We start from the raw sequence: 26,759 nt of genomic DNA on the forward strand, positions 1-26,759 counted from the left end.
AGCTTTAACCCTAATTATACACACTTGAACCTAATCAAGCTCTTACTAGACACACTAATCTTTCAGGTGTTTTAAGGCCAGTTGGAGCTAAACTTTTCAGGACATTGGCCATCCAGGATGTAGTTTGGAGACCCCTGTCCTACAGAGTTGTTACTTTGCACATGCTTTTTGATCATTACAAATAATAATGTAAAATGATTTTCTTAGAATAGGAGATATGCTTTCTCTTGCATCACAAACATTATCAGTAGTTAAGTATGTGGTCTTGAAGAGGACCCTTTTTTCTTTCATTTGGACTCGGTCTTGGACTTGGACTCGAAACTTTTGGACTTGGACTTGACTTGGACTCGAACCTCTTTGGACTCGGTCTTGACTCGGTCTCGACTAGTCCTGGACTTGGACTTGACTTGGACTCGACAAAGCCGGACTTGACTACAGCTCTACTCTTTCCTGTCTGCAGGTAATGTAAGGCCACGTGTCAGCAAAATTCCTGTTGTGTGTCCCATGAATCATTCATGGTGTTTCATGAGGTCAGAAAGGTTAAGGTTGTGGCCTTCTGTCAGGTGACATATCAGGTTGTGTGCTTTCAGAAAGGTTGCTGTGTAAGCTATCAGTAACTCCTAAATTATCATTCTTACACATTCTTGCGTGCTTTCCATGTGAATGATGAACTTACTTTGGGGAAAAACCAGGCTGACTGTAACAGGGGACAGTTGGACGATACATTTTCAGAAAAAATAAAATAAATAAATAAAATGAAAAGATTTTTTTTTCAGGATTGTTCTTCCACATTCTAAAATTAAGATACTTTTGGATTTAAATGTTAAAGTCTGAAGTAAGCGTTGTGCAATTAAAATAACAATTATTTGATTAAACTATTTCATCTGGTTGAAAACTGTTGTTGACTCATCAGTTTATTTAGGTAAAAATGCATTTTACATAATTATGGTGTAGATAAGCTAACACTTTGAAATTGTACACATTATTCATAATAGTTCACAAAGTGCCATACAAAGTAAAAAATAAATATATAATAAATAATGCGATTATATTAATAAATTCATATGTGATGTTATTTGAGATGCAGTGAGTGGATTAATATAATTAATACAAGTTTTTATATATTGACTCTATTGACAACTTTTTTAGAATGCAAACCAAAATAAAATGCTTTTAAATCAGTAAACTTTATGAAAACCTATTTAATTGTTTACCTAATAAATTACCACTTTGATATTTTGTTATACAGGTGCTTCTCAATAAATTAGAATGTCGAGGACAAGTTAATTTATTTCAGTAATTCAACTCAAATTGTGAAAATCGTATTAAATAAATTCAACACACACAGACTGAAGTAGTTTAAGTCTTTGGTTTTTTTAATTGTGATGATTTTGGCTCACATTTAACAAAAACCCAGCAATTCACAGTCTCAACAAATTAGAAAACTTCATAAAACCAATAAATTAAAATATTAAGTGAACTGTTGGCTTTCTGGAAACTGTAGCCAAATTCCTTGACACTTCTGTGTGTGGCGGCTCTTGATGCCTTGACCCCAGCCTCAGAGCATTCCTTGTGAAGTTCTTTAAAATTCTTGAATCCAGTTTGCTTGACAGTCCTCATACGGCTGTGGTTCTCTCGGTTGGTTTTGCATCTTTTTTTTATCCACACTTTTTCGTTCCACTCAACTTTCTGTTAACATGCTTGGATACAGCACTCTGTGAACAGCCATCTTTTTTGGCAAATTTTTTTTTTTTTGTGACTTACACTCCTTGTGAAGTGTGTCAATGATTGTCAGAGACCATTTTGAAGGTTTGAAGTGTTTTGAGTTGATTACCTGATTAGCATAATATTCTAATTTGTTGAGATCGTGAATTTTATTTAGTAGTTAAACAGGATATAGTACACAAAACTTTATATTCAATTATTAAAAAATGTAAATGCTAGTTTGTTTCTTTTTGATAGCACATTATTTTACAGTGACATTGTTGTAAATTATTGCAATAACAATAAATTATGCATGATTATGAGCAAGATTCTAAATCTAAACCTTTTAACAGCAATAACCAGTTCCAAAAGCAAAAGCAAATTTACTTTTATTTTTATTATCATTATTGTTGTTGTTGTTTAATTGAGCTACTGAGATGAAGTTGTTTTTTCCCACTGCTTTTTGTTTACTCAATCAAAGCATATTTTTCATGTGAAGATTGTTTGGTTTACACAATTCTTGACAAACCCTGTACAGATTTACGAAGAAATGAACCAGACAGAGAAGTTATCACAGTGTACTTCAGTTGAACTCTACAAAAACTTTCATTTCAAAGTGCCCTTTGAAGCATTTCTTTCTTTTCTTTTTTTTTTTTTGTTCGTATCGGATCAGACGTGATTGTTCTCCCTTTGTAGTCCCCTACGCAGGCATCATGTATGCCATTTCAAATGCATTATAGTCTAATCTGTATTGAGGCTGTTTTTTGGTTTTATTGACATTGCATATTTTCTTTTCTTTTTTTTTTTTGTCCCTTTCTAATCTATTTTTGTCCTTGTTAAAAGTACTAGGGGTATTTGATTATGTCATTAGTGTATATTATCAGCACAGGATTATGTTTCAACATGACTAAATCTTATCAGAGACCATAAATGTGCCTCCTCTGACATTTATTTTGACAGAAATGTGTGACTTGCCCTTTAAGAGTGAGCGATGTTTAGGCTGATAGCCGAGCCAAGGGCATAGTGCTATACACTTAAAAACCGGGATCTGTCGACAGAGGACGTTTTATCCAACCTTTGGTGCATAATATTACCTTCACACATGCATATTAAGATCACTTTTTTTTTTTTTTGGTCTAAAATGAAGTAGTGGAAGAGACTCCTGTGGAGGCTGCCTGTTTGGCACAAAATGCAAATATAGATGCTATTTTCAAAGAATAATTTATAGAAAAGTTCTTAAGAATCTTAATGAATGTCATGGTTGTGTGTAATTCTGAAGATTATAATTATGATTTATTGACAAGTATGATATCACATAGTATAACTTTATGCTGTATTATTTATTGTGTGTGTTTACATCGTCTTCCATGCTATTTGGACGGCCTTGTTTTGACACTTTGTTGAAGGATATACTTTAGTTATAATACCAACCCTATTCTATTCGTGTAGATATAAAATGGTAAGAAAATCTGAGGTTTATTTTATTTACCAGCAGAGAAAGTTTAAAGGATAAAAAAAATAAAGGAGTAAAACACCCCAAAAATACTCATTACATTAATCCGATCCACATTACTTTGAATTGCTTTAATACAAACAGTTTAATCTTGATATATAATGGATTAATCCTATTAAATTTCACTTTAGCGTCAAATAAAACTGGAGTTAAATTGAACTTGAAAGCACAATTAACGTTTCACCATATGGACCCCACCTAAATTAGCAAAAGTTACATTCTCAGCTAGAAATGGGCCAATTTGTCATAGTTTTTCATTTATTTCCTCTTGTTTATGGCAAATATTATTGATGCTTTTAATTCCTAGCAAATAGAGATTATGGTAAAAATGTATTTATTTATTTTTCAGCAGTCCTAAAGCTAAATCTTTTCTGCATCGAGTCACAGAGACCTTCTTTGTTTTGGCAGGTGAACCAGGACAAGCCTAATTTTTGGTTTTATTCTGTTCACTGGAGTTAGGCTGCTGAGTGTATATAAATGCTTGAAGAGTTCAATTTATATTGGCTTGCAGTGGTCTGAAGTATTGTATTCCATCTCTGGTTTGAATACTAAATGAAAACTGAATTCTCTGTCTCTCATCTCTCTCTTTCTTTTTATCTAATAAAGAATTGTATAAGCACTGTCAGAGAACTAAATAGTGTAGTAATTACCATTCCACATGGCATTTTTTTCTGAACAAAAACAAACAAGTATAAATTTAATTCAAATAGGGGTTCAGAGTTGTAAAATATGTGCTTTTAAGACGTGCCTATTATTCATTCTCTTAGTGTATCGTGTGTGTTTGTTTATCCATCCCTAACTTATTAGGATCCTACAATGCCAACCATTTGTTTATGTCTTCCAGCAGTGCTGGGTACTTGCGAAAGGTAATGAGTCACTCATAACAAATGACACAACTGCAATGCTTAGATGATACTTTTTAGGTGATCTAATATCATTACTTTTAAGATCTAATTGATCATTTATTTGATGTCATGAACAAGGAGATTTCTGTAATGCTAAGATTTTTAAACTTTAGCCAAGAGATATTCCCTTAAGAAATAGTTTGCACAAAAATGTAAATTAGGTGAAATTTTATTCACCCTCTGGCCATCCAAGGTGTAAGTGAATTTGTTTGTTTATTAGGGGAGTTTGTGAGAAATTTAGCGCTACATCACTTGCTCAACAACGGCTTTTTCTCCAGTGTAAAAGTCAATCTCCTGTTGTCCTCTCAAATAAAAATCGGCCAACATATACGCTTAGAAAATAGCTCGAAGTCTAACACAATTTTTTTTTTTCCTATCTAAAGGAGAAGACTGATCCAGACCAGCTGAAAATGCCTTGGATTTTCCCTCACATATCTACCTCACTATATGTGGAAATATTTGCATAATACCACCCAAATGGATTACATAAAAAGAAGGCGTTATTGCCGCTATGCCGTGGAGACACATGTATTTCTATGCGAAAGCAAAAGCACTTTTTTTTTGGCCTTCTGAAAGCAATACTGGATGCAATTAGGAGTCAGTGGTTAAGAAACGTAGTATCCTCTGTTCTCTGAATAACTGGCGGCAAAAATACATAATTCATTACATGTTCTGCTTCACACTGGTCACTCAAGTAGAGCTGAAGAAGTATGCGCCCGTTATGATATAGTAAAACTGATGACATTATTAACCGTCTTATAATTGCTTTGAAAGCCAAAGCTCATGATTATGGTAAGGGGCATTACATTTCCGACACATGCTTGAGATGTTCGGCCAATAACAATGCACTGGGTCATGTGGCCAATCAGAGCGCACTGCACTCGAAGGAGGGGCTTTGTAGAAATCCACACATTTTAGAAAGACTGTGCATAGAGGATCTGCAATAATGAACAGTACATGAACATTTGAACATTAAAGCATGCTAACATATTCTGTTACACCCAATACACAAAATGATGAGCTTTGAAAATAGCATCATTTGACCCTTTTAAAAATGTCTTTAGGGTTTTGTTTATTACAAATATATTACTTTTTGCTTCCCAAACCATTCTGACAGCACCCATTCACAGCAGTGAATCTACTGCTGAACAAGTGATGTAATGCTAAATTTCTCCAAATCTATACGAATGAAGAAACATCTCGGGTAACCTAAGTGTTAGTAAAGTTTCAGCATATACTGTTTGTGTGTGTGTGTGTGTGTGTGTGTGTGTATATATATATATATATATATATATATATATATATATATATATATATATATATATATATATATATATATATATATATATATATATATAAAATATTATTATTATTATTTTTTTTTTTTTTTTCAGCAAAGTATTGCTTTAAACTACATCAAGAAAAAGAGTCCCACATAAAGTCTAATCACTAATTTTAAGTGAATTAATTTCCATTGTACAATAAACTACAAAATACATCCCGTCTCCAAAGTGGAACTGTAAAATCTAGGACAAACATGCTTTTGTCTTTAATCAGATGTACTATTTTTATGATAAAAGCGCTGGTCTGCTTTGGATCACATTTAGTCATTGCTATTTGCATTTGGTCTCTCTCTCTCTCTCTCTCTCTCTCTTTATGACCTTGTTTTCAGTCTGATTTAACATATCCAGAGGTGCTGAACTCTGCATGGGGCTTTACATCAAAAGTGATAATACATGAAGCCCAGTCATAAAACAGACCTCTGAACCGATAGCATAAACATTATCCATAAAGGTATTCAGTTATCTATAACTGAACTTATGAATGTCAAAAAAAACTCCTGTAACGGGCATAGTTTTCTTCTGCATTTTTAGTGGAGGCTTTACTGTAGATATTTTAAGCATAATATTTTATTTGGTGCTCATACAATAACCTTGTATTTTACATGATAACCCACTGCTTAATATTTCAGTGTTGCTATACAATATACTTACTGTTGTAAATGTAAATATATGATATTGTAGCAGTGAATTTCATTTCATCCATTATACATCAAAACACTTTATTTATTTGCCTTGTGTGTTTTTTCGTCTGTGCATGTATTTTTTGTTATTCTGCCCAGATTGGCATATGAAACCCAGGCACAGGCCAGATGTTCTTGAACGGTTTAATGACTACCAATGACAGTGTGTTCCTGGTCCAACCATTCAATCGATATTTGTAGATTGTGTAAGTTGTAAAAGTCCAGCAGCAAGTTTAGACAAACTGGGTCTTTATAGAAGGACAAGCAAGAGTCCCACAGATGCTCTGAAATTTCCCTCAATGTCCCCTAAATGTTTTCATGCTGGAGGGATTAGATCTGGATGTGGTGCACTATTATATTCAATGCAGGTAACTAGTAGATTTTAAACTGATTTTCAAATGAGGTAGCAAACAGGATGCAAATTTGTAAATCACACTGAATTTAAAGAAATAGGATTAAAATGGAAATGAGGTAGAATAAATTCAAATACCTGTTGTAGTTTTAATGGGGACCAATTCTCACTGATAACTAACTATTAACTATGACCTTTGCCTTAGTAAACTACTACTTTGCTGCATATTAATTGTTAGTAAGGTGGTTAAGTTTAGGTTATGGGGTTGTTATAAGGGAGTACTAATAAACTTATAAAACTAAACAATTATTGTAATATGCATACTAATGTGTTACATTTCATTTATTTATTACTTAGTTTATTATTTTAATTCAAATAAAGTTTTGGCTGGAGCAAAGTTATCCTTCAGACTGGTGAGTTTATACTTTATTTGTGTGAAAAGTATGAAATTAAAGGCGTCATATGATGCGATTTCAAGTTTTCCTTTCTCTTTGGAGTATTACAAGCTGTTCATGAATAGATAAGATCCCTGAAGTTGCAAATATTAGTCTCAAACCCAACAGATATTCTTTATAAAAGTTAATACTCATCCATGCCCTCCTAAATCGATTCGTTTAAACAGTCCCCCACATATCTAAGTCGCTGTGTGGAAGTTTTGCATAGCACCGTCCAAATGATACTCACTTTAGTATTGTTGCCGCTGCCAAGTTATAGAGACGCTGCGTTTCGTGGCGAAAGCGAAAATATACATTTCAGAAAGGCGGGACATAGAGGACAAACAATAATGTGCAGTATGTAGAAGAAAATGTGTATTTATTTTTTCTTTACCTTAAACCGCATAAACACATTTCATTATACAAAATACACAAAATAATATTCATATGACAAATTCATATGACCCCTTTAAGACCTACAACGGAGACAATACTTTTCAAAATAAAACACATGCAGTGAGGAAACATAGTGTGATTTATCAAGAAGATAAGGGGCCTGAACAATGAGGCAATGCATACCAGTTTTTCGCTGAGGAGCCGAGCTGGGGACCCGGCAGCTTAGCGGCGGTACAGCAACCATGGCGACGGGACGGGGCGTCTCCGTTTCCTCCTTCAGGGAACGAGGGTTACCATACGTAACCGAGACGTTCCCTTTCAGTCGGTCACTCTCGACGCCACATGGGATCCCTACCAAAGCGCCATGGGTTCTGCCCCTTCCAGTGCCCTGTGTGAGCTGCCTGCGCCCCTATTAGGTGTAGGCCGGGGCTCGGAACAAGTAGTTCCACTCACCATTGTCAAAGCACTACCTCACTGGGTGAGATTGGATAACACTGGAAAAACGTACCCGTTCGCTTGGAACAGGGACACTGCGGAAGCCCCATCCTTTCCGAAGGAGGTCTCGGGAGCAAATGCACATATAGCATCCGTTTAGGTGTATATGGGGAAATTTGAGTTGCTTAAAACCCTCTTGGGAAGGCAGAAGTCTGCCAGGGAAACACAGGCTCTAAGGCTATACCGTGGACTATACACATATGAGTACCACTTAGGTCTCAATATGGAACCCAGCCTTCCATGGTTCTCACGGATTCATCATGAAGGCCTGGCGCCGGACGTTCCGCCACGGCCAGCTGCCTAGGATGATGGAGGATCTCAACAGGGTCTATAGTACGGACACTCTGGAGCAGTTTTAGCAAGCCGACACTAACCAGGGCCTCTCAGTGCCACTACCCGTTTGAGGTGAGAACACAGGAGGATACCGGCTCTACACAAAGGCTATAGAACCTAGGGAACGTGTTAGGGGTCGCCAAGCCCGCAGCTCTACAAATATCTGTCAGTGAGGTGCCACGAACCAGGGCCCAGGAGGATGCAACACTTCTAGTTGAGTGAGCTCACAACCTGAACGGGCAGGGCACATCCTGAGCCTGATAAGCCAGGGTTATGGCATCCACAATCCAGTGGGCCATCCTCTGCTTAGAGACGGCATTCCCCTTCTTCCGGCCTCCGTAACATACAAAGAGCTGGTCTGAGGTCCTGAAGCTTTGCGTACGGTCTACGTAGCACCTTAATGCTCGGACGGGACAAAGCAAAGCCAGGGCTGGGTCTGCCTCCTCCAGGGGCAGCGCTTGCAGGTTCACCACTTGGTCTTTGAAGGGTGTAGTGGGAACTTTGGGCACGTAGCCAGGCCGGGGCCTCAGGATTACCTGGGAGTCAGCCGGCCTGAACTCTAGGCACCAATCGTCGACCGAAAATGCATGCAGGTCCCCTACCCTCTTGATGGAGGCCAATGCAAACAGGAGCAGAGTTTTCAATGAAAGAAACTTTAGCTCAACTGAATGCAAAGGCTCGAATGGGCCCTGCTGTAGTGATTTAAGCACTAGAGACAGGTCCCAAGAGGGTATACAGGGGGGCCGGGATGGATTTAACCTCCTGACCCCTCTAAGGAACCTGATGATGAGGTCATGCTTACCCAAAGACTTCCCATTCACGGGGTCATGGTACACAGCAATAGCAGCAACCTGGACTTTGAGGGTGGAGGGAGACAGCTTTTGCTCCAGCCCTTGCTGCAGAAAGTACAGCACAACCGCAATCGGGCATCTTCGGGGGTCTTCTCAGCGAGAAGAACACCACTCAATGAACAGGTTCCACTTCAAGGCGTAAGCGTGTCTCATAGATGGTGCTCTTGCCGAAGTGATGGTGTTCGCTACCTCTTGGGGTAGGTCACCTAGAACCTCCGCGTCCCGTCCAGGGACCAGATATGGAGTTTCCAAAGGTCTGGACGCGGGTGCCAAATGGTGCCCCATCTCTGAGTCAGTAGATCCTTCGTCAGAGGAATTGGTGCGTCCGTGCCGAGAGTTCCCTCAGTCAGGGAGTAGAACAACTGGCAGTGAGTGGTTTCTGGAGCAGCAAACAGGTCTACCTGAGCGGCACTGAACCGCCTCCAAATCAGCTGGACCGTCAGGGGATGGAGTCGCCATTCTCCCGGGAGCATTGCTCGAGACAGCTCGTGGGCTGTATGACTAAGCAGGCCTGGAATGTGAACAGCACGAAGTGACCTCAGAACCTTCTGACTCCAAAGGCGGAGGTGGCGGGTGAGTTGCGAGATGCGACGAGAGCGCAGACCACCTTGTCGGTTGATGTACGCAACAGTCGCAGTGTTGTCCAATCGGACCAGCACATGCTTGCCTCGTAAGAGACCTTTGAGACGGTTCAAGGCAAGGTGCGCTGCTAAAAACTCTAGGCAATTGATGTGCCACTGCAGCTGCGGGCCCGTCCAAACCCCTGAGACTGCATGCCCATTGTACATGGCCCCCCAGCCGGTGGTGGAGGCATCCGTGTAAACCACAGCATGCCTGGGGATCTCCTTTAGGGGCACCCCTGCCCAGAGAAATGCAAGATCTGACCATGGAGTGAGGGTTTGGCGACAGGCCGGTGTAACTTGGACCCGGTGAGTGCCATGCTTCCACGCCCACCTCAGGACTCGGCCATAAAGCCAGTGCTGGAGCGGTCTCATATGTAATAGGTCGAGCGGTGTAAGTGCCGCAGCGGCCGCCATATACCCCAGGAGCCTCTGAAAGAGTTTCAGTGGGACCGCTGTCCTGCTCTTGAACGTATTCTAGCAGGCTAGCACTGACCGCGCACGTTCCTTTGTGAGGCATGCTGTCTGTTCGACCGAATCCAACTCCATACCGAGAGTTTGCTCTTTTCCCAGCTGACCTGAAGGCCCAACAGGCTCAGGTGCCGGAGCACCACATCCTTGTGCTCGCACAACTGATCAGGTAACGTTGCCAGGTAACGACCGCACCCAGAAACGCACGGGTGAAACGGCATCCTTATAAGGACGATCCGTCGCCTTTACAAAGACGCACCCATGAAGGGTCTTTTAGAGAAATTTGCTCTTTAGGAAATGCTCTTTTAGTGCTGAGGCGCACAGGGGAATTGTCCGTTTGCAACACAACAGGGGTAGTGCAGCCTGAAGTGTGCAATCCACTCACCCAGACACATGAGGCAGCAATCGTGACCATGCTGAACTCGTAGTTCACAGCAGACACAGTTGAGCATGGCGATACTAACGCTCGGTTCTGAAGCGAAAAGCTCGGTTAACCGGTCTCGGTTACCTATGGTAACCCTCGTTCCCTGAAGGAGGGAACAGAGACGCCACGTCCCATCGCCATGGTTGCTGTACCGCCGCTGAGCTGCCGGGTTCCCGGCTCGGCTCCTCAGCAAAAAACTGGTATGCATTGCACCTGCTGCCCTCTTATACTCACGCAGTGATCAGCGGCAGCTGGATGCAATAATTGCATGCCAATGTGCATTGGCTCATTTAATTTACACTCGAAGTAGATTGGTCTATCAAAGCGATATCCCATATTCGTTGGTCACCGACGTGGCGTCGAGAGTGACCAACTGAAAGGGAACCATAGCTATACTTATAAGGCAGGACTCAAGGTAGCTCTAAACCTCCTCCTAATCCACAGACTTGAAGTTGACTGTTTCAGATCATGACTGGCTTTTCTAAATAAATGTCATGCTTTAATATATAGTGATGCAGAAAAACAGGTGTGATTTGAAAAATGAATGAATAGTAATGGTATAAAAAACATGGTGAATGCTATATTGATTTAATTAATATGGGGAGTAGTTTACGCAATTTTACTTTAATTTGATTGATTAAATTAGTCAGATTAAGCCTTGCTAAGATGGCCTTCTTTAAAATACTGTAGATTGTACTGCATCTGTTTTAAATTCATATATTTCTTTCATCTGCTGATACACATAATTTCATTTCCACTTTTGGAAGCCAAATGTCTATCATTTTCCAAGCACTAAGTGTGCCTGAAAGCTTACTGCTGTTGTTTTTCTGCATGTCACAGCCACAGTGATTCAGTGCTTGTCTTATCAGTTCTTTGTTCCCTGGAGAATAATGTGAGTAATGTAACATTTAAAGAGGCGTAACTCAAATTACTTCCTAATTGTTACTGATCTGCTGGTCAGTCATAAGCTATTGATCGACCCCTGCCACCATTATCCTGCCTTGAGCAACAGTAATTTGTGCTCAGATCGGCAGATCAGCCAAGCAGGGCAAACATGCTGTAATATATTAGGCCAATCTCTTGGCACTCAGCATCCCTTTTGTATTCTAAGTGAATAAATGGATAGACCAGGGTAATAGATTTAATGCCATGGTGTTGATGATTAGTCATTACACTGCTGGTTAGAAGGGGTAAGAATTTAAGGGTCCTGTCAAAGCAGAATTTCACACTCTGCATACCCACATTTTTAGTATATTTGTCAAGCAAAGCGGACTATTACATCTATTACAGTGGTTCTCAGACTTTCCAGGCCAAGTACTGCCTTTAATCAGACACTCAGTGGATTTAGTTGTTAGACCAAGGTTTAGATGAATGATTCAGTCGGAAAACAAAATGAGTTGTTGCTCATGCCATAAACAGACACTAAAGATCATAAATATATCTACAGTATATATCTATCTATATCTATCTATCTCTCTGTCTGTCTGTCTATGTATATATGCATGTTACTGTGTGTTTGTCAGTGTGTGTATACGTATTGCATGAAGTTGCACTAAAGTTACAATAGAGACATTTTAATATTTCGGTTTCAAAGAAAGTCTTCCAAGAACTCATTGGAATAATATATTTTTTAAGTATAAACAGCAACAGCAACAACAAAAAATTGTTTGGAGCAATGGATGCTTAAAATTCAGTTTTACCAATTACAGGAATAAATTACATTGTAAAATATGTAAAAAAAAAATTGTGCCATTCGTGTTTTTACAAGCATTGCTCACTATTGTTCACAAGTTAATGACATTATTACGTTTTCACATTTCTTGTAATGTGTGGAGTTTTGTGAAACAGTACATATTGTGAAAAGCTCTACACACATAAAACTAACTTGAACACACATACCTAATCAGGATCAATAGATTTAGTATTGTCACTGCAATGAAAAGCTGTTTGTTTAACACAGTCAAAATAGACTATAAAATAAAAGCTTTCAGTGCATGATTTAAATAAACTTCTGATGCTAATTCACCAATTTCCTTTTCTCTCCTTTAGCCGTTGAAGCTGAATTGTAAGGTTTGCAGTATAGTGTCCAGCTCTGGCCAGATGCTGGGCCGAAAAGCAGGAGCTGAGATCGACCAGTCCTCCTGCATATGGAGAATGAACAGTGCACCCACCCGAGGCTTTGAGAGGGACGTGGGCCACAGAACAGACCTGAGAGTGGTGTCTCACACTAGTGTTCCTCTGCTAATCCAAAAACCCCAGCACTTCTTTGGCCAGGGGAATGAGACCGTCAATGTGGTGTGGGGACCCTTGCGCAACATGAGGCAGGATGGCAAGGGCATTGTGTACAACATGCTGCGGCAAACGGTGGAAAACTACCCACATGCACGCATCTACATCACCACAGAAGACCGCATGAATTATTGCGACACCGTTTTCAAGCAGGAGACGGGCAAAGACAGGTGAGAATACTGTAACCACTGTCACCTGTTTGAGGTGCACTGTGCATATGAAGGCAGTAGTAAATCTGGTCAGATTCGTGGAACTAACGTGGAAACGTAGAAAAAAAGGTAAGCAGGAAATTATATTAATCAATAAGTCTCTTAAAATATATATTTTTTTATTTTAGGTTGTAAAATGTCATATGGTGCAAACGCTATATATTATTTATTATTAATTAATGGTATTTAATATAAAATATAATTCAATAGTAATTGTATTTATACTTTACTTATTAATTAATAAAAGGTGATGGTACTTATTCCTTATTAATATTTTTTAAAGCATTTGTCCACTGAATCAAGGTCATGTGGTGCAACTTGGAAATACAGAGGGGTAAAAAGTAACCCATAACCAAAACTGTGTGTTTTGAAATAGTTAAAGACATTCATGAATAGTGGCTTTGCAGGCTTTTTTACATTTTATACATATACGTTTTTTATTGATTCAGACATGAATCCCGGAATGTCAGTTGCACATTTCATTTTATCATGTCACATCTGAAGCCAATGTGTTCTTGTCCTCTTTAGATCTGCAATACAAATATCTGTAGCCTTCTGTAAAATGGCACTTAAGCAACTCTCAGGAAGGCAGATTAAGTAAAATCTTCCTCGTGTTGTTGTCAACATCCCAGCGGTACCAAAGGTGAGATGTTGTCAGAAGAAATCAATGGACTCTCAAGGTTACTTGAGTTTCGAAGTGCACTCGCTGTGTGCTAATGAGTCTGGCACACTGTGCGCTCATAGCGCAGGAATTAATCAGCTGTTGATATTACTCATTACAGTCATCAGACCATAACATAACACCCTCATGAATGTTTCATTTGAAGTTGAGTGCTCACAAAGTCAGCAGGTTCACTGTAACTCTCTAAAAATCTTTATTTCATTGTGAGGCTTAGATTATATTTGATCAGTCCGACTGAAATGCTGCGATAGTTCTGCCTTTCAAAAGTAATCCCCACATGATAGCCCTAATGCTGTTGTGTTATAGCACAGATAAGATATATTCCTAAGGAGGGCTGAAGAGGATTATCCTTTATCCTACATCAATTTCTTTAGAGGAAACACAAGCAGATAATGATGTCTCTAACAGTGTGCTGTAGTTGGTAGGTGAGATGCGGCCATTTACCACATAGAGAAGAGTCACTAATAGTGTGAGTGAATGCATGGCCATGAGCAGATGTGTGTGTAATATCAGTAATAAATCAGCCTTAATAGAGCAGATCGGCATGTCAGGAAACAGTTGGCAGCAAAGCCTTTGTTCTGATTCACATTTTCGGACCAGCTTCACTTCCAGACAGCACTTTTGATTGAACAGTGTAGTTGAAAGGCACCGAATTATCACTAATACAGCTTTAAATCACAGAAAGCTGTAGCAGAATTCAAAAGAACTTAAATGCCTGTGGATATGGTTATTACAGAATAACACAATAATTATAGAATCATAACAATAAAGAGTTTTTTTATTATTATTATTGACATCTGTGGATGCATGAAGAACCGAACAAGTTCTTTATAGAGGAAGGAGCAATTTTTTTAAATACCCTTCACACTAACAAATATATATATATATATATATATATATATATATATATATATATATATATATATATATATATATATATATATATATATATATATATAACTTTCTCCACCTCAGTAACAGCTTTCTATTTTGACTGATGTCACAAATCTCTCTTAATTTTTTACCCTCTCCCTCTAACCTAATGCCCCCTTTAACACATCAATAAATTCTAAAAAGATGAAATCAAGGTATTTTAGTTCTTAAAAAGAAAAAGAAAAAAGAAAGAAAAGAAAAATATTCCGTTACACACAGATATCTGCCATTTTACTAAAGTAAATGTCTTGGTGACTTTAATTTCCTCAAAAAAAAAACAAAAAAAAAACGAATACTTTAAATTATACACTGTGTATACAAAACAAGATTAGATTCTGAAACCCTAGCCATCTTCTTTTATTGTTACAATTGCAAAAAATTTAAGTACTTAGTGCATTTAAAATCCACATTCAGTCAATCAATTATAGTACACCCCAAAAAATAAAAAAAATCTAAACTACTTTAAGACTTAAAAATAAGATAAATGTTTTAGCAGCTCCTAACGAGAACTTGTTTCCCGAGAATTTCATTGCAAATTTCACACACCAATTTCACACTCTGTTTAGGTTCTACTGAGAACTATTCAATATAGAGTAATAGATGAACAGGATAGCTTGCAACCTGTCACTTTACATATTTGAATCCTTTTGAGATCTTTGATGGCAATGGATTTAATGGCTGTTTGATTTTTGGGGGAGTGTGAAATTGTGAAAGGGAGTTTTTCTTTTTTTTTTATAAAGACAGATTCCTTTATCTTTTGGTTTATCAATAACTTTATTGGATTTATTACAGCACATACAGACTAAGGTCAAATTTAGGATAACGTGTCAGGGACAATGACATGCTGCTTGACTTTTAACAGGAATGAATAAAGTTTTTTTTTTCTTTTTTTTAATATGCAGTTCATAAATACAATGACACTTGAATACACCTCTTCTATGTTAAGCATATTGTTATTCCTCTTTGGAAGCAATATGCTTGTTATTTGGGGAGCTTTGAAAAGAAAACCTTGGGTAGTCTTGTACAATCTTTTCATTACATTGCCTTTTAAAAGTTTGGAGTCTGTAGTATTTTTTACTGTGTTTTTTAATTTTTTATATACCGTTTTTATATATTTTACTTTTACTCACCAAGGCTGCATAGAAAAAAACAGTCAAAAAATTATTTGATGAAATACTATCATATTGTGAAATATCGTTACAATTCAAAATAATGGTTCTGTGCTTTATTTAATTTATTTATTTTGTTTTGTTTTTCAATGATGGCAAAACTTTATTTTTTTGATGTATGCATTATTATTTATCTCTGTGTATTATTCGAGTTTCAATTTTCACATTGTTCACACCTAAATCCAGTTTTAAATACCTGTCAAACACTGAATGAAATCCCAAGAGTACATGAGAACATCCATTTCTGTCACATTAGTCCAGCGTGATCCATCAATCAGAGGCTAACAGTGTGAACCAGCAGGGGAAGTGAATGAAAGACAGCCCATTATTCTGAGTGTCAGACATCCACCCATCTGATTGTGAGCACAAATGACGTTTCAGCTATGAGTGATGACAGCTCTAATGTAGCACATGATGAATGAGAACATAAGGGTTCCAGGAGAATGATTGTGCTCAGTTTGAGCTATTGTGTTCTCTCCTGATACTGTACTGTAAGTGAAAGCAGTCTGAGGCTGATTGTCAGTTCTAACAGTAGACATTACAAAAAGGCCCAAAGTAAACTCCCTGTTTAATGAGGCTTAATACAGGAAGTACCACTTACACTAAACCCTACCCTAAATGTGCAAACGTGAGATAACAAAGCATTAATTGAAGCAACATTTTTTCTTGCTTATAATGATCTGTGAGCTCTTCTATCACAACTTGTGTTTCATAGGACTTGTACACAACTGCTCTTTTTTGGAATCGCAAAAATGTATAGAGGTGCATCTTTCCAATAATCCTACTGTAGGTTGGAAATAATAAGGTTAGATTATGTTAACATTTGTGATTTTCTGTATTCAGTTTTGTAAATGAATGTGGTCAACCAATATATTTGGCCAATGCATAGACAATATTTGGATTTTATTTATTTTTTTATTATTGGCATCAGACAATAAGTTTCTCTGTTTGGCCGATGTGTCAGAAGCGGGAATTTTATTTTGGAACCTCAGAATGCCAGAGGCAATTCTCTGTCTTCATCAGATTACTGTCACTTTTTAACAGTTCTGTCTAATAAATGATTAGTAAATGGTATTTGAGACAGTATTATAGTGTTTGTTTTTTTCTGTTATTAGTAGAAAAGCAAACAGGATAAAACTCTCTCATTTACTGTCAACATTAAGTAGATTTATATTTGGATCACTTGAAGTCTTTAAACATTCTCCACTAATTGTTATTTCTAAAATATTCAGGTTCTAATCCCGTAAACCATAAATTGAGCACAAACCACTTTTCTCTATTCATTTTCTTTCTTTCTTTTTTTTTTTTTTTTTTTTTTTACTGTACATAGTTTTCATTTTAGATTTTAGTAAAAAGTCTGAAAATGTCTGTAAAGATTACATTTAATGTTCAAAATATGATTGCTAGTGATGTTGTCATAATATTTCCATATTCGATTGTGATTCATCTTCTTACTTACATATATTTGCATACTGAATTATCATTGGTCTTGTAATCTTTCCATATACTTAGACATTTAAAGTCACCCTGGTGTGCACATGATTCTTAAAGGTTAAAACTTTAACATTATGCTTTTGCAGCCTTGCAGGAACTGATATTTCCTTTGGGAAATGCAAATTTAACTTTGTTTAAAAGGCAGTCAGGGAGTACAAGTACTGTATAAAGACAATGCAGTGCAGTAAACAAAGATTTATGAGCATTTATGAGTTTGAGCTTCATAATAATACCAGGCATGTGCTTTGGCATATTGTATAATTTCTTCTTTTTTTTTTTTTTTTTGTGACAGGGCATATCAGACGACTTTAATTAGCATCATTGCATTGCAGTGGAATGAGACATGCATCTGTATTACTGCAGGAACTACAGAGTCCTCTGACTCACTAATCCAAGCAATTAAATATTTGTTTTCTCACATCATGGTGTGAATGATTAAGTTCTCTCTTTTTTTGTATTGTATATGGATCAACTTGTGAATTTTTCAGATTCTTAATCGGCTTAGAGATGGAACTGCTCATTTTTCTTCAGCTTAAAGAAATGACAAGTAAGATTTAGTTTAGAAGTTTTTGCATGCATATTTTAAGTCAATTTCAGTGGAATAAACTTAGGTAAAATCTGCTGACGGATGAATACATCTATAATAAAGTTAATTAATACATTTTAAACATTTGAATTTATAGATTAACTCTCACTTTTATCTAATATAATGATGTTTAACTAACTATACAATAATTAACATTTATACATTCATTTCTGGCACATTTCCAACAGCTCACTCACTGTAAACAAACAAACATAAACAATTATTCATTGCTTGTTCAAGTTAGTTCACAGTGCATTAACAGAGACAAATTTTCATTAAAATTTGTTTTTAACTAAGATTAGTAAATGATGTATAAGTATTTTTTATTGTTCATGTTAACCAATGTAGTTGAACAAATGAAAGGTTGTAAAGTGTTACCAAGGACAGCACAGTACTAACTCTTTTCAGCAGTACTATACACTTGTATTATATAATTTATTTTATTTTTACTATGCATCCTAGCCTTCTTCTTTTATCATTTTTTATGTTCTTCTGACCTTTCTTTCTCTGCTTTCATTATCCTTTATTTCTCCCCTCCTCGACCGCCACCTCAACCATTCTGTGTTTCCTCACAGGCTGTGTGTTAGCTTATGTGCAATCTCTGTACCTGAACAGCACCTGCAGTGCAATGGGCCAGGCAGAATCTTCCAGACTGAGTTCTTTTATCTTAAATGTCACACATTTACCGGTTTGCTGTCATGCTGTGTGTGGGGGTGGTCTGGTAAACTATGTGCAGATAACAGCGGACAAGCCTCCTAAATCACACTGTCACATTACCTTGTTGCAATGATAGTCCTGATGACCCCTCTGTTGACACAAACACACAGGGTTCACATTGTGTTCACGCACTCAACACATATGTCTGTGATTGGCTACAATGGTCATCGCTTCATGTTCTTCACCGAGTGCTTACACAGATACACAAGGGAGCGTTTGAAAGCAGCATCTATCAGTGGATCCCTAATATATCTGCTCATATATGGATCCGCTGAAAGACATATCTGTTGAGTGTGTGAATACAGTGGCCAATCAGAGTGGTTTAAGAATCTGCTCAGTTGTGCTCAAAATGCTAGCGGGAAATGCTGGCATCATCAAATTTTTTTCAATTTCAGTACTGGTATCAACATCAGTACTTTTGACAACACTACATGGTACTATATGGTGGTTACCAAGCAAGGCAAGTTTATTTCTAAAGCATATTTATTTTTAATTTTTTTATTGAATGAATTAATAATAATGAATAATAATAATAAAAACAATAAAAGCAAAGAAAAAAGTGTTTAAGGGTGTACTCACACTAGGCACGGTTGCCATGAACCGGGCCCAAGTACGATTGTCCCCCCTCCCCACTCCCCCTCTGGCCTGCACTAACATATAGGGTTTCAGCATTCGTGCCGGAGCACGCTTACGTCATTATGGTGCGACGGTTTCGGCATAAACAGGAAGAGCGGCGCTCTCTGAACACAATGGAGTGCATCGCTCTGTTTTCTTTGTGGATCATTTTGTTTTGTTTGGTCCACAGCCCTCTCACAGCCTGTTGTTAAACAGATGTGTCGCCTTAGTGGCGCGAACATTTTCACGTAATTGTGCTGTTCTTATGAGGATGTTTGCAAGGTACCAGCTGAAGTGCAGCAAGGACTTTGCAGTTTTTAGTTTTTATGCGTTTTGCACCTCTGCCGTAGACCAAAGCAACCCTTTCCCTGCCATGTTGGTTTTGGAGAGTCGCAAAACCGTGATGCAAAGCGTCCTTTTCCGTGCTCCGGCACGGTTAGCGCTCACACTGCATGCGAACCGCGCCCGAGTCCAACTGAACCGTGCCCTGGCCCACCTCTTCCAAGCGTGACAGGGCCGGCTAATCGAGCCGTGCCCGGGCACGGTTTGGAGCACTCACACTAGTCAAACGAACCGCTCTTTGGTGGTCAAATGCACTCGGGCACGGTTCAAACTGGCTAGTGTGAGTACACCCTAAAAGAAAAGGATACATAGATAAGATACAGTGCAATCAGTCAGATGTAGCCGAGTGCTCATTCAGTAAATGCACAACTAAACAAATGTATTGGGGCACATCTGATCTCTTTTAGATGCTGGTTCCAGCTGTGGCATAATAGCTACAAGAGGACTCAGTGAGGCATTTACCACTTCAAAGAGATCTTCTAAACCGTTAAATGCACTTTTTAAAAAAGATTTGTGGTGTGTTAAGGGAGCCGGTTGATGTTTTAAAATGCTGTACAGTTTCTTCCAGAACATCCATTACATAACCATCAGTTGTCTTGAAATCATACGTTGACTAATTTCTTAAGTTGAATTGAAGTTCTTTAAGTTGTTCTGGCCAGGTCTGTGTAGCAGAAATGACTCGAACCAGAGATAACCAATCAACCAACGCTTTTCACAGAACAGCTTTCAACATTAACACCACTAGAACAATTATTGTCAATTTTAATTCGCAGAAAAGATTGTCCAATTTGTTGAAATGCAACGCCGGACATCACGTGTAAACCAATGAGTGCACTACACAAGATCCTTTGACTTCCCCCCACCTAGCAGAACCAGACAGAAATTCCTAAGGGGGAGGAGGCTTTGAACCTCTGGTCTCCACAGAAATCTTTGTCAAGAGAATGGCAAAGAAACTGTCTTTTCTACATATATATGGACAAAAATGAACTCAAAAAGACTTATAAATGAAAATCAGTCCATCGCTTCACTCCATATTCATTTATATGTGACCCACACATTTGACTATCATGTTATAATCACTTATTGTGTATGTCTTTTAATAACTATCGGATAGCTTAAAGATACATATCCATGTCTAGTATCTATGAAATCGCATCTGCTTGCTTGAAATAGTCCTGACAATCAGTTATTTGTCAAATGTATCATATTCTTGTTATAGGAATCTATATAGGAAAATTATATAGGAAAATTCGGACCACATGCTTGGTAAGATAACATATGATTTATGATACCCCCGAGCCAAGACAATATCTGATTGGTCAAGACAACATTTGAGGTGTGGCCAACAGGCCAGTTTAAATACTCAGGACACCATAAAATCTTGCTTTTAGTCTTTAGCTATGCTTCTGCTATTAGTCATGTTTACTTGTAGTTTTAGCTTTGCTTTTGCTATCAGTCATGCCTGCTTTTAGCTTTGCTTCTTAGCTTTAGCTTTTAGCCATGCTGTTTGTCATCACTGTTCTTTGAGCGCGGTTGCAGCGTGCTTCAGCCTGCACGCCTACTGCTACTTAGCCACGATGAGAAGAAACACCACCTAGTCTCGTTAAACTTTACTTCTTTTATTTTCCGTTTGAGAGTTTCGTGTTCTGAGTTAAGTTTTGTAACGTCAAGTTCAACTACACCCAGCCACACAACTCTGCATCTTCAGTCAACGCCCAACCACGGGCTTCCCAAGACGTCACTTCAGCGACTACTGAACTTCCAGCCAATCAGCGACATTGGGATACCCCTTTCAACGACAACAATCAATCAATCAATCAATCACCTTTATTTATATAGTGCTTTAAACAAAATACATTGCGCCAAAGCACTGAACAACATTCATTTGGAAAACAGTGTCTCAATAATGCAAAATGATAGTTAAAGGCAGTTCATCATTGAATTCATTGATGTCATCTCTGTTCAGATGAAATAGTGTCTGTTTTAATTTGCAATCAAGTCAACGATATCGCTGTAGATGAAGTGACCCCAACTAAGCAAGCCAGAGGCGACAGCGGCAAGGAACCGAAACTCCATCGGTGACAGAATGGAGAAAAAAACCTTGGGAGAAACCAGGCTCAGTTGGGGGGCCAGTTCTCCTCTGACCAGACGAAACCAGTAGTTCAATTCCAGGCTGCAGCAAAGTCAGATTGCAAAGACAAGACAACAAAGGGGACTCCCTTGCAAGTAACTTTACCTCCAGACTGTGACCTTTACTGGTGTATCTAATATAATATTAACCTCACTGAGGAACTCAATGCGAGGGCTAAGTACGTGACTGATGGTTGTTCATGTCTATGCAATTTAACCTATTGCTGTAAACTTGGGATTCCACATTTCCATTCTCTTAAACTCATCTTTCCCTAACTTTCGATCTTCCTGCAACTTGTGTGAATGTGTGCATGCGTGCGTTTATGTGTTAAATTAGTTTATATGTCTTAGATTTATCTAATAAAGCCTTATTCATATTGAAAAGAGAAGTATCTTGTGTTTTGTGCTTACAAGTTAATGTCTTAAACTGCCGATCTTGTTACTGTGCTAATTAATAGTGTTTTCACTATACTTTGGATATTAATATCCAGCGCAGATTTGATGTTAAACGGCTCGTTCAGTGAATCGCAGGGCGTCTCAGTGATCAGCCTTGAAACAGTGATTCTGTTCAAATTCCCTTTAAAATCTTAAACGATTCCCTTTGAGCTAAATTGACCTGATTCCCTTACATCTGTGTGACATCAGTGCAAGTTGAGGACATGTTGATCACATTTCAGGTATTATCAAACTTTTCAGAAAAAAGGAAATGGTAGTTCACTGGGAATGTGACTTGGGGTTGGGGGGGGGGGATTGTTAGCCTCTCTATATTAGCAAAAAGAGTGCAAGTTTTGTTTAAGGTGCGGTTTATAATGTTTGAAAGGTCTGTTGTGCTTCTTTCATCTACATATATTCTGCCTATTCTGCAGGTATATGTAATGTTTGCATCTCTTTTTGACAGGAGCAGCTCTAGCTTAACTGGGAAGACAGATCAATATATTAAAGAAAATACAGAAATGATCAGATCCCGAATAACAGTGGATGAAATGGCTAGATCAGTGTTTCTCAATTGGTTTTCCCATAGGACCCACATTTTCCCATGGTCATCAAGCCACAACCCACTTTTTAAGGATATTTATGTGAGCATAAATATTGGCACAGTTGCCTCACATGTCTTTCTAAATGTTCAGCTGTGTCCTGTTGCAATGATTCTTCAGATAATAAAAGCAGGGAATGTGTCTTATCAGTTATGTCTATTGCTTCTGAAAGAAAAGCAAGCAATTTGGATTCTAAAAGAAAAGAGGAAGTCAGTTAGAACTATATGAAAGAGTTTTGAAGCTACCAGTGACATCAGCAACCTGATCGGCTGAGAAAAACAACAGTAGTTGATAACAGACAAATGTCTTGATTCCACAGCAGAGAAAGCAATTTTGTCTTTACTGTTCCAATACTTATTGAGGGCACTGTATATATATATATATATATATATATATATATATATATATATATATATATATATATATATATATATATATATATATATATTAGCGGTGTAACGATACGCGTATTCATATTGAACAGTTCGGTACGAGGCTTTCGGTTCGGTACGCGGTACGCATTATGTACCGAACGGTTCGTTGGACTAATTAATTATATTTGGAAAATAAATAAAAAATTGTGAAATATACTGATATGCATTCAACAAGGTAGCCCAATAACCCAAACGACGTAACAGTCAACGCCCCTGACACTCCCGAAGAAGAAAAAAAACACCAACTTTGTTTATGTTAGGCTACTCAGTCAGGCGCTGGCTCACTCAGCACACGCTGAAGGCTCGTTGCAAAATAGCCAATGCGTTTAACAGACCAGAAATAGAAGATCCTCCAATAACCAACAGGTCTGGTGTTTGGGTGCACTTTACCAATCGATCAGGGCATCCCGAAATCAAAATGGACTAGTAGTGTACTGTGTTGGAATTTCCTGAGCAGTACGATACGATTAACAGGCCTGCACGTTATTAGATAGAAGAACTGTTATAAATAGAACGTATGCACGGGCAGTTTTGAAAACTCCACCTACTTTGCTCTTGGCATAGTGCAGCGCAAATCACGTTGTATCTGAAGGGCAACGCTTAGCCCAGGGTCCCGCGCCGCGCATACCGCGTCCTGTGTGAAAGAGTGTAGTGAAAACGCAGGTTTTAAGAACATGTGTAATTGAGCCCCGTTACAATATTCCTTCACGCGCCCATTTCAGCCAGACCGTAATTCCTGCTTTGTTCCAAAAAACATAAGCCAATTGAGTAAAAACACACTCAATATAAAGAGTTATAGAGTTCCATATAAAAAGTTACATCTTTGTATTTGTTCATAACTACTACAACAATATAACATTTTCATTTTTTTTTTTTTTTTTTTTTTTATATACAGTATGCTGCTAAGAAAACACCATAGAAAATGGGTAAAGAATAGCTCCATCATTGTTCAATGTAAAAAAAAAAAACGTACTTTGTTAGTTTTAATAAATAAAATATTTTTTTAAAAATCAAGGAAATTTATCTGCCAATTTATTTATTTTTTGCTGTATCTAAAATGTGCCGATCCGTACCGATCCGAACCGTGACACCAGTGAATCGTATCGAACCGAACCATGAATTTTGTGAACCGTTACACCCCTAATATATATATATATATATATATATATATATATATATATATATATATATATACATACATACATACATACATACACACATATATATATATATATATATATATATATATATATATATATATATATATATATATATATATATATATATATATATATATATATATATTACAGCTGGGCAACATATATATATATTACAGCTGCGCAAGTTAACGCGTTATTATCGATTTAACACATTAAGTAACAATTATTTTATCATGCATTAACACAGTTTTTATTATTATAATTGATATTTTGATAGTCCGATGCTCACTGGATTTGAATACACATACAAACACACCATGGGTCACAGGAGGGGTGGGATGTTGACCAGTACTGGTTTGGGATTGGCTTCATCATGCGTCTCAACCAAAGAGAGCATTTGGGGCGGGCCTAACACCTTGTCTACACTGAACATGAGTGGTGTAGAGTACAATTTAAAAGTCCAGTTTTGAACGACTAGCATTAAAGTTTTGTAGCCGTGTATAGTAGTCTAAAATAAATCCTAATTTATCTTATATCTATATTCCAAATTCCATTTCTGGATTCCTGGCAAGCATATAGTGATGTTAAATATGATTGGGAGTCTGTGAAAGGTGTTTGTTTTGAAGTTGACAAGTAATTTTTTTTACTTTCATTCTGTATCTACTATGTGGCTTGGACATGGCATCCATCAAAAATAGATGAAAATAATGAATTACGCCACATATGAGCCTCCCTCAAGTGGCACCATCACAAGAAAACTATGTGCCAATCTATGCAAATTGTTATAAAAAGGCAGCAGGTGCAATGCATACCAGGTTTTCACTGAGGAGTCCAGCCAGTCACCTGGCCACTCAGTGGTGGTACTGCAGCCATGGTGATGTGATGCCTCCGTTCCCTCTTTCAGGAAGGTTATATAAATAACTAAGAAGTTCCCTTTCAGTCAGTCACTCTCAACGTCACATTGGTGGCATGGATACACTGTTACACTGAAATCAGCTGGTCCAAACTCAAGGCACGATTTGTCAACCAAAAATGCCTGCAGGTCCCCCACCCTCTTGATCGAGGCCAATGCAGTCAGGAGCAGGATTTTCATAAAAAGAAACTTCAACTCGGCTGACTGCAAAGGTTCGAAGGGGGCAGCTTGTAGGGCTCTTAGCACCAATGCCAAATCCCAAGAGGGCAGAGAAGGTGGTCCAGAGGGATTTAACCTCCTGCCCCCCCTAAGAAACCTAACAACGAGATCATGCTTCCCCACTGACCTCCCCTCTCTGGAGTCATGATGGGTTGAAATAGCATCAATGTAAACTTTAAGGGTGAAGGGGGACATCCTAAATTCCAACCCTTGCTTCAAGAAGGAAAGCACGTCTCTGATCGAACATCTCCAGCAGGGATGGAAATTTACTTTTTTTGTCCACCGGCCACTGTGTCTGGTGGATTTCAAAATCTACCAGCCACTCAACGTTTTACCAGCCACTTTCTTGTTTTTAACCAACAATGTGTAACTGCATGTGAAAATTAATACTAAAAGATCTACAATACTTAAGCAGTTTATTTAATCTCAAGTCTCAATGAAATACTGACATTTTCTCTTTCAGTGATGCTCAAAAATGCTGCCTATTTAGGCAGCTTACTAGGTTTTGAAAAAGCTGACTCTTGCTGAAGCAGCTCATTCTCCCAGCTCCATAGCCCAACCAGATGATACACTGCACTCAACCTTTTTAATGCACAGAAACATTTTTACGACTTTCTAAACAGTTTTTGTACACATTAATAATGTTGTATTTAATTCCAAAGGAAAGGATTCACCAGTATTTGTATTACTGACAACATGGGCACTATTTTCTCTAATACATTAGAAGCTGTTGCCCCAATCAAATTGAAAAAAGTTAGAGAAAAACGTACTGTACCATGGTATAACAGTAATACTCACTCTCTCAAGAAATTAACTCGTAGTCTTGAACGCAAATGGAGAAAAACTAACTTAGAAGTTTTTAGAATTGCATGGAAAAACAGTATGTCCAGCTATAGACAGGCTCTAAAAACTGCTAGGGCAGAGCATATACACAAACTCATTGAAAATAACCAAAACAATCCTAGGTTTTTATTTAGCACAGTGGCTAAGTTAACAAATTACCAGATGCCACCTGATTCAAATATTCCACCAACGTTAAATAGTAATGACTTTATGAATTTCTTCACTGATAAAATAGATAACATTAGAAATACAATAGTGAATGTAGATTCTACAGCGTCTAACACTTCAGTTTCATCCATCGCACCCAAAGATAAACTGCAGTGCTTTACAACCATAGGACAGGAAGAGCTAAATAAACTTATCACTGTATCTAAACCAACAACATGTTTATTAGATCCTGTACCCTCAAAATTACTGAAAGAGCTGTTACCTGTAGCAGAAGAAATGCTTCTCAATATCATAAACTCGT

General features: G+C 37.9%; 1 protein-coding gene across 1 annotated transcript in view; it reads left to right on the forward strand.

The window, feature by feature from the left end:
• Positions 1–26,759, forward strand: part of LOC113040353 (alpha-N-acetylgalactosaminide alpha-2,6-sialyltransferase 3-like) — a 68,055-nt gene that overhangs the window by 10,398 nt on the left and 30,898 nt on the right. The window contains exon 3 of the mRNA XM_026198712.1: positions 12,571–12,980. Within this exon, the coding sequence (XP_026054497.1) occupies positions 12,571–12,980 (410 nt within the window). The remainder of the gene's footprint in view (positions 1–12,570; positions 12,981–26,759) is intronic.

The sequence above is a fragment of the Carassius auratus genome, chromosome 2 (genome assembly GCF_003368295.1).
Source record: "Carassius auratus strain Wakin chromosome 2, ASM336829v1, whole genome shotgun sequence".
In the NCBI taxonomy this organism is placed as follows: domain Eukaryota; kingdom Metazoa; phylum Chordata; class Actinopteri; order Cypriniformes; family Cyprinidae; genus Carassius; species Carassius auratus.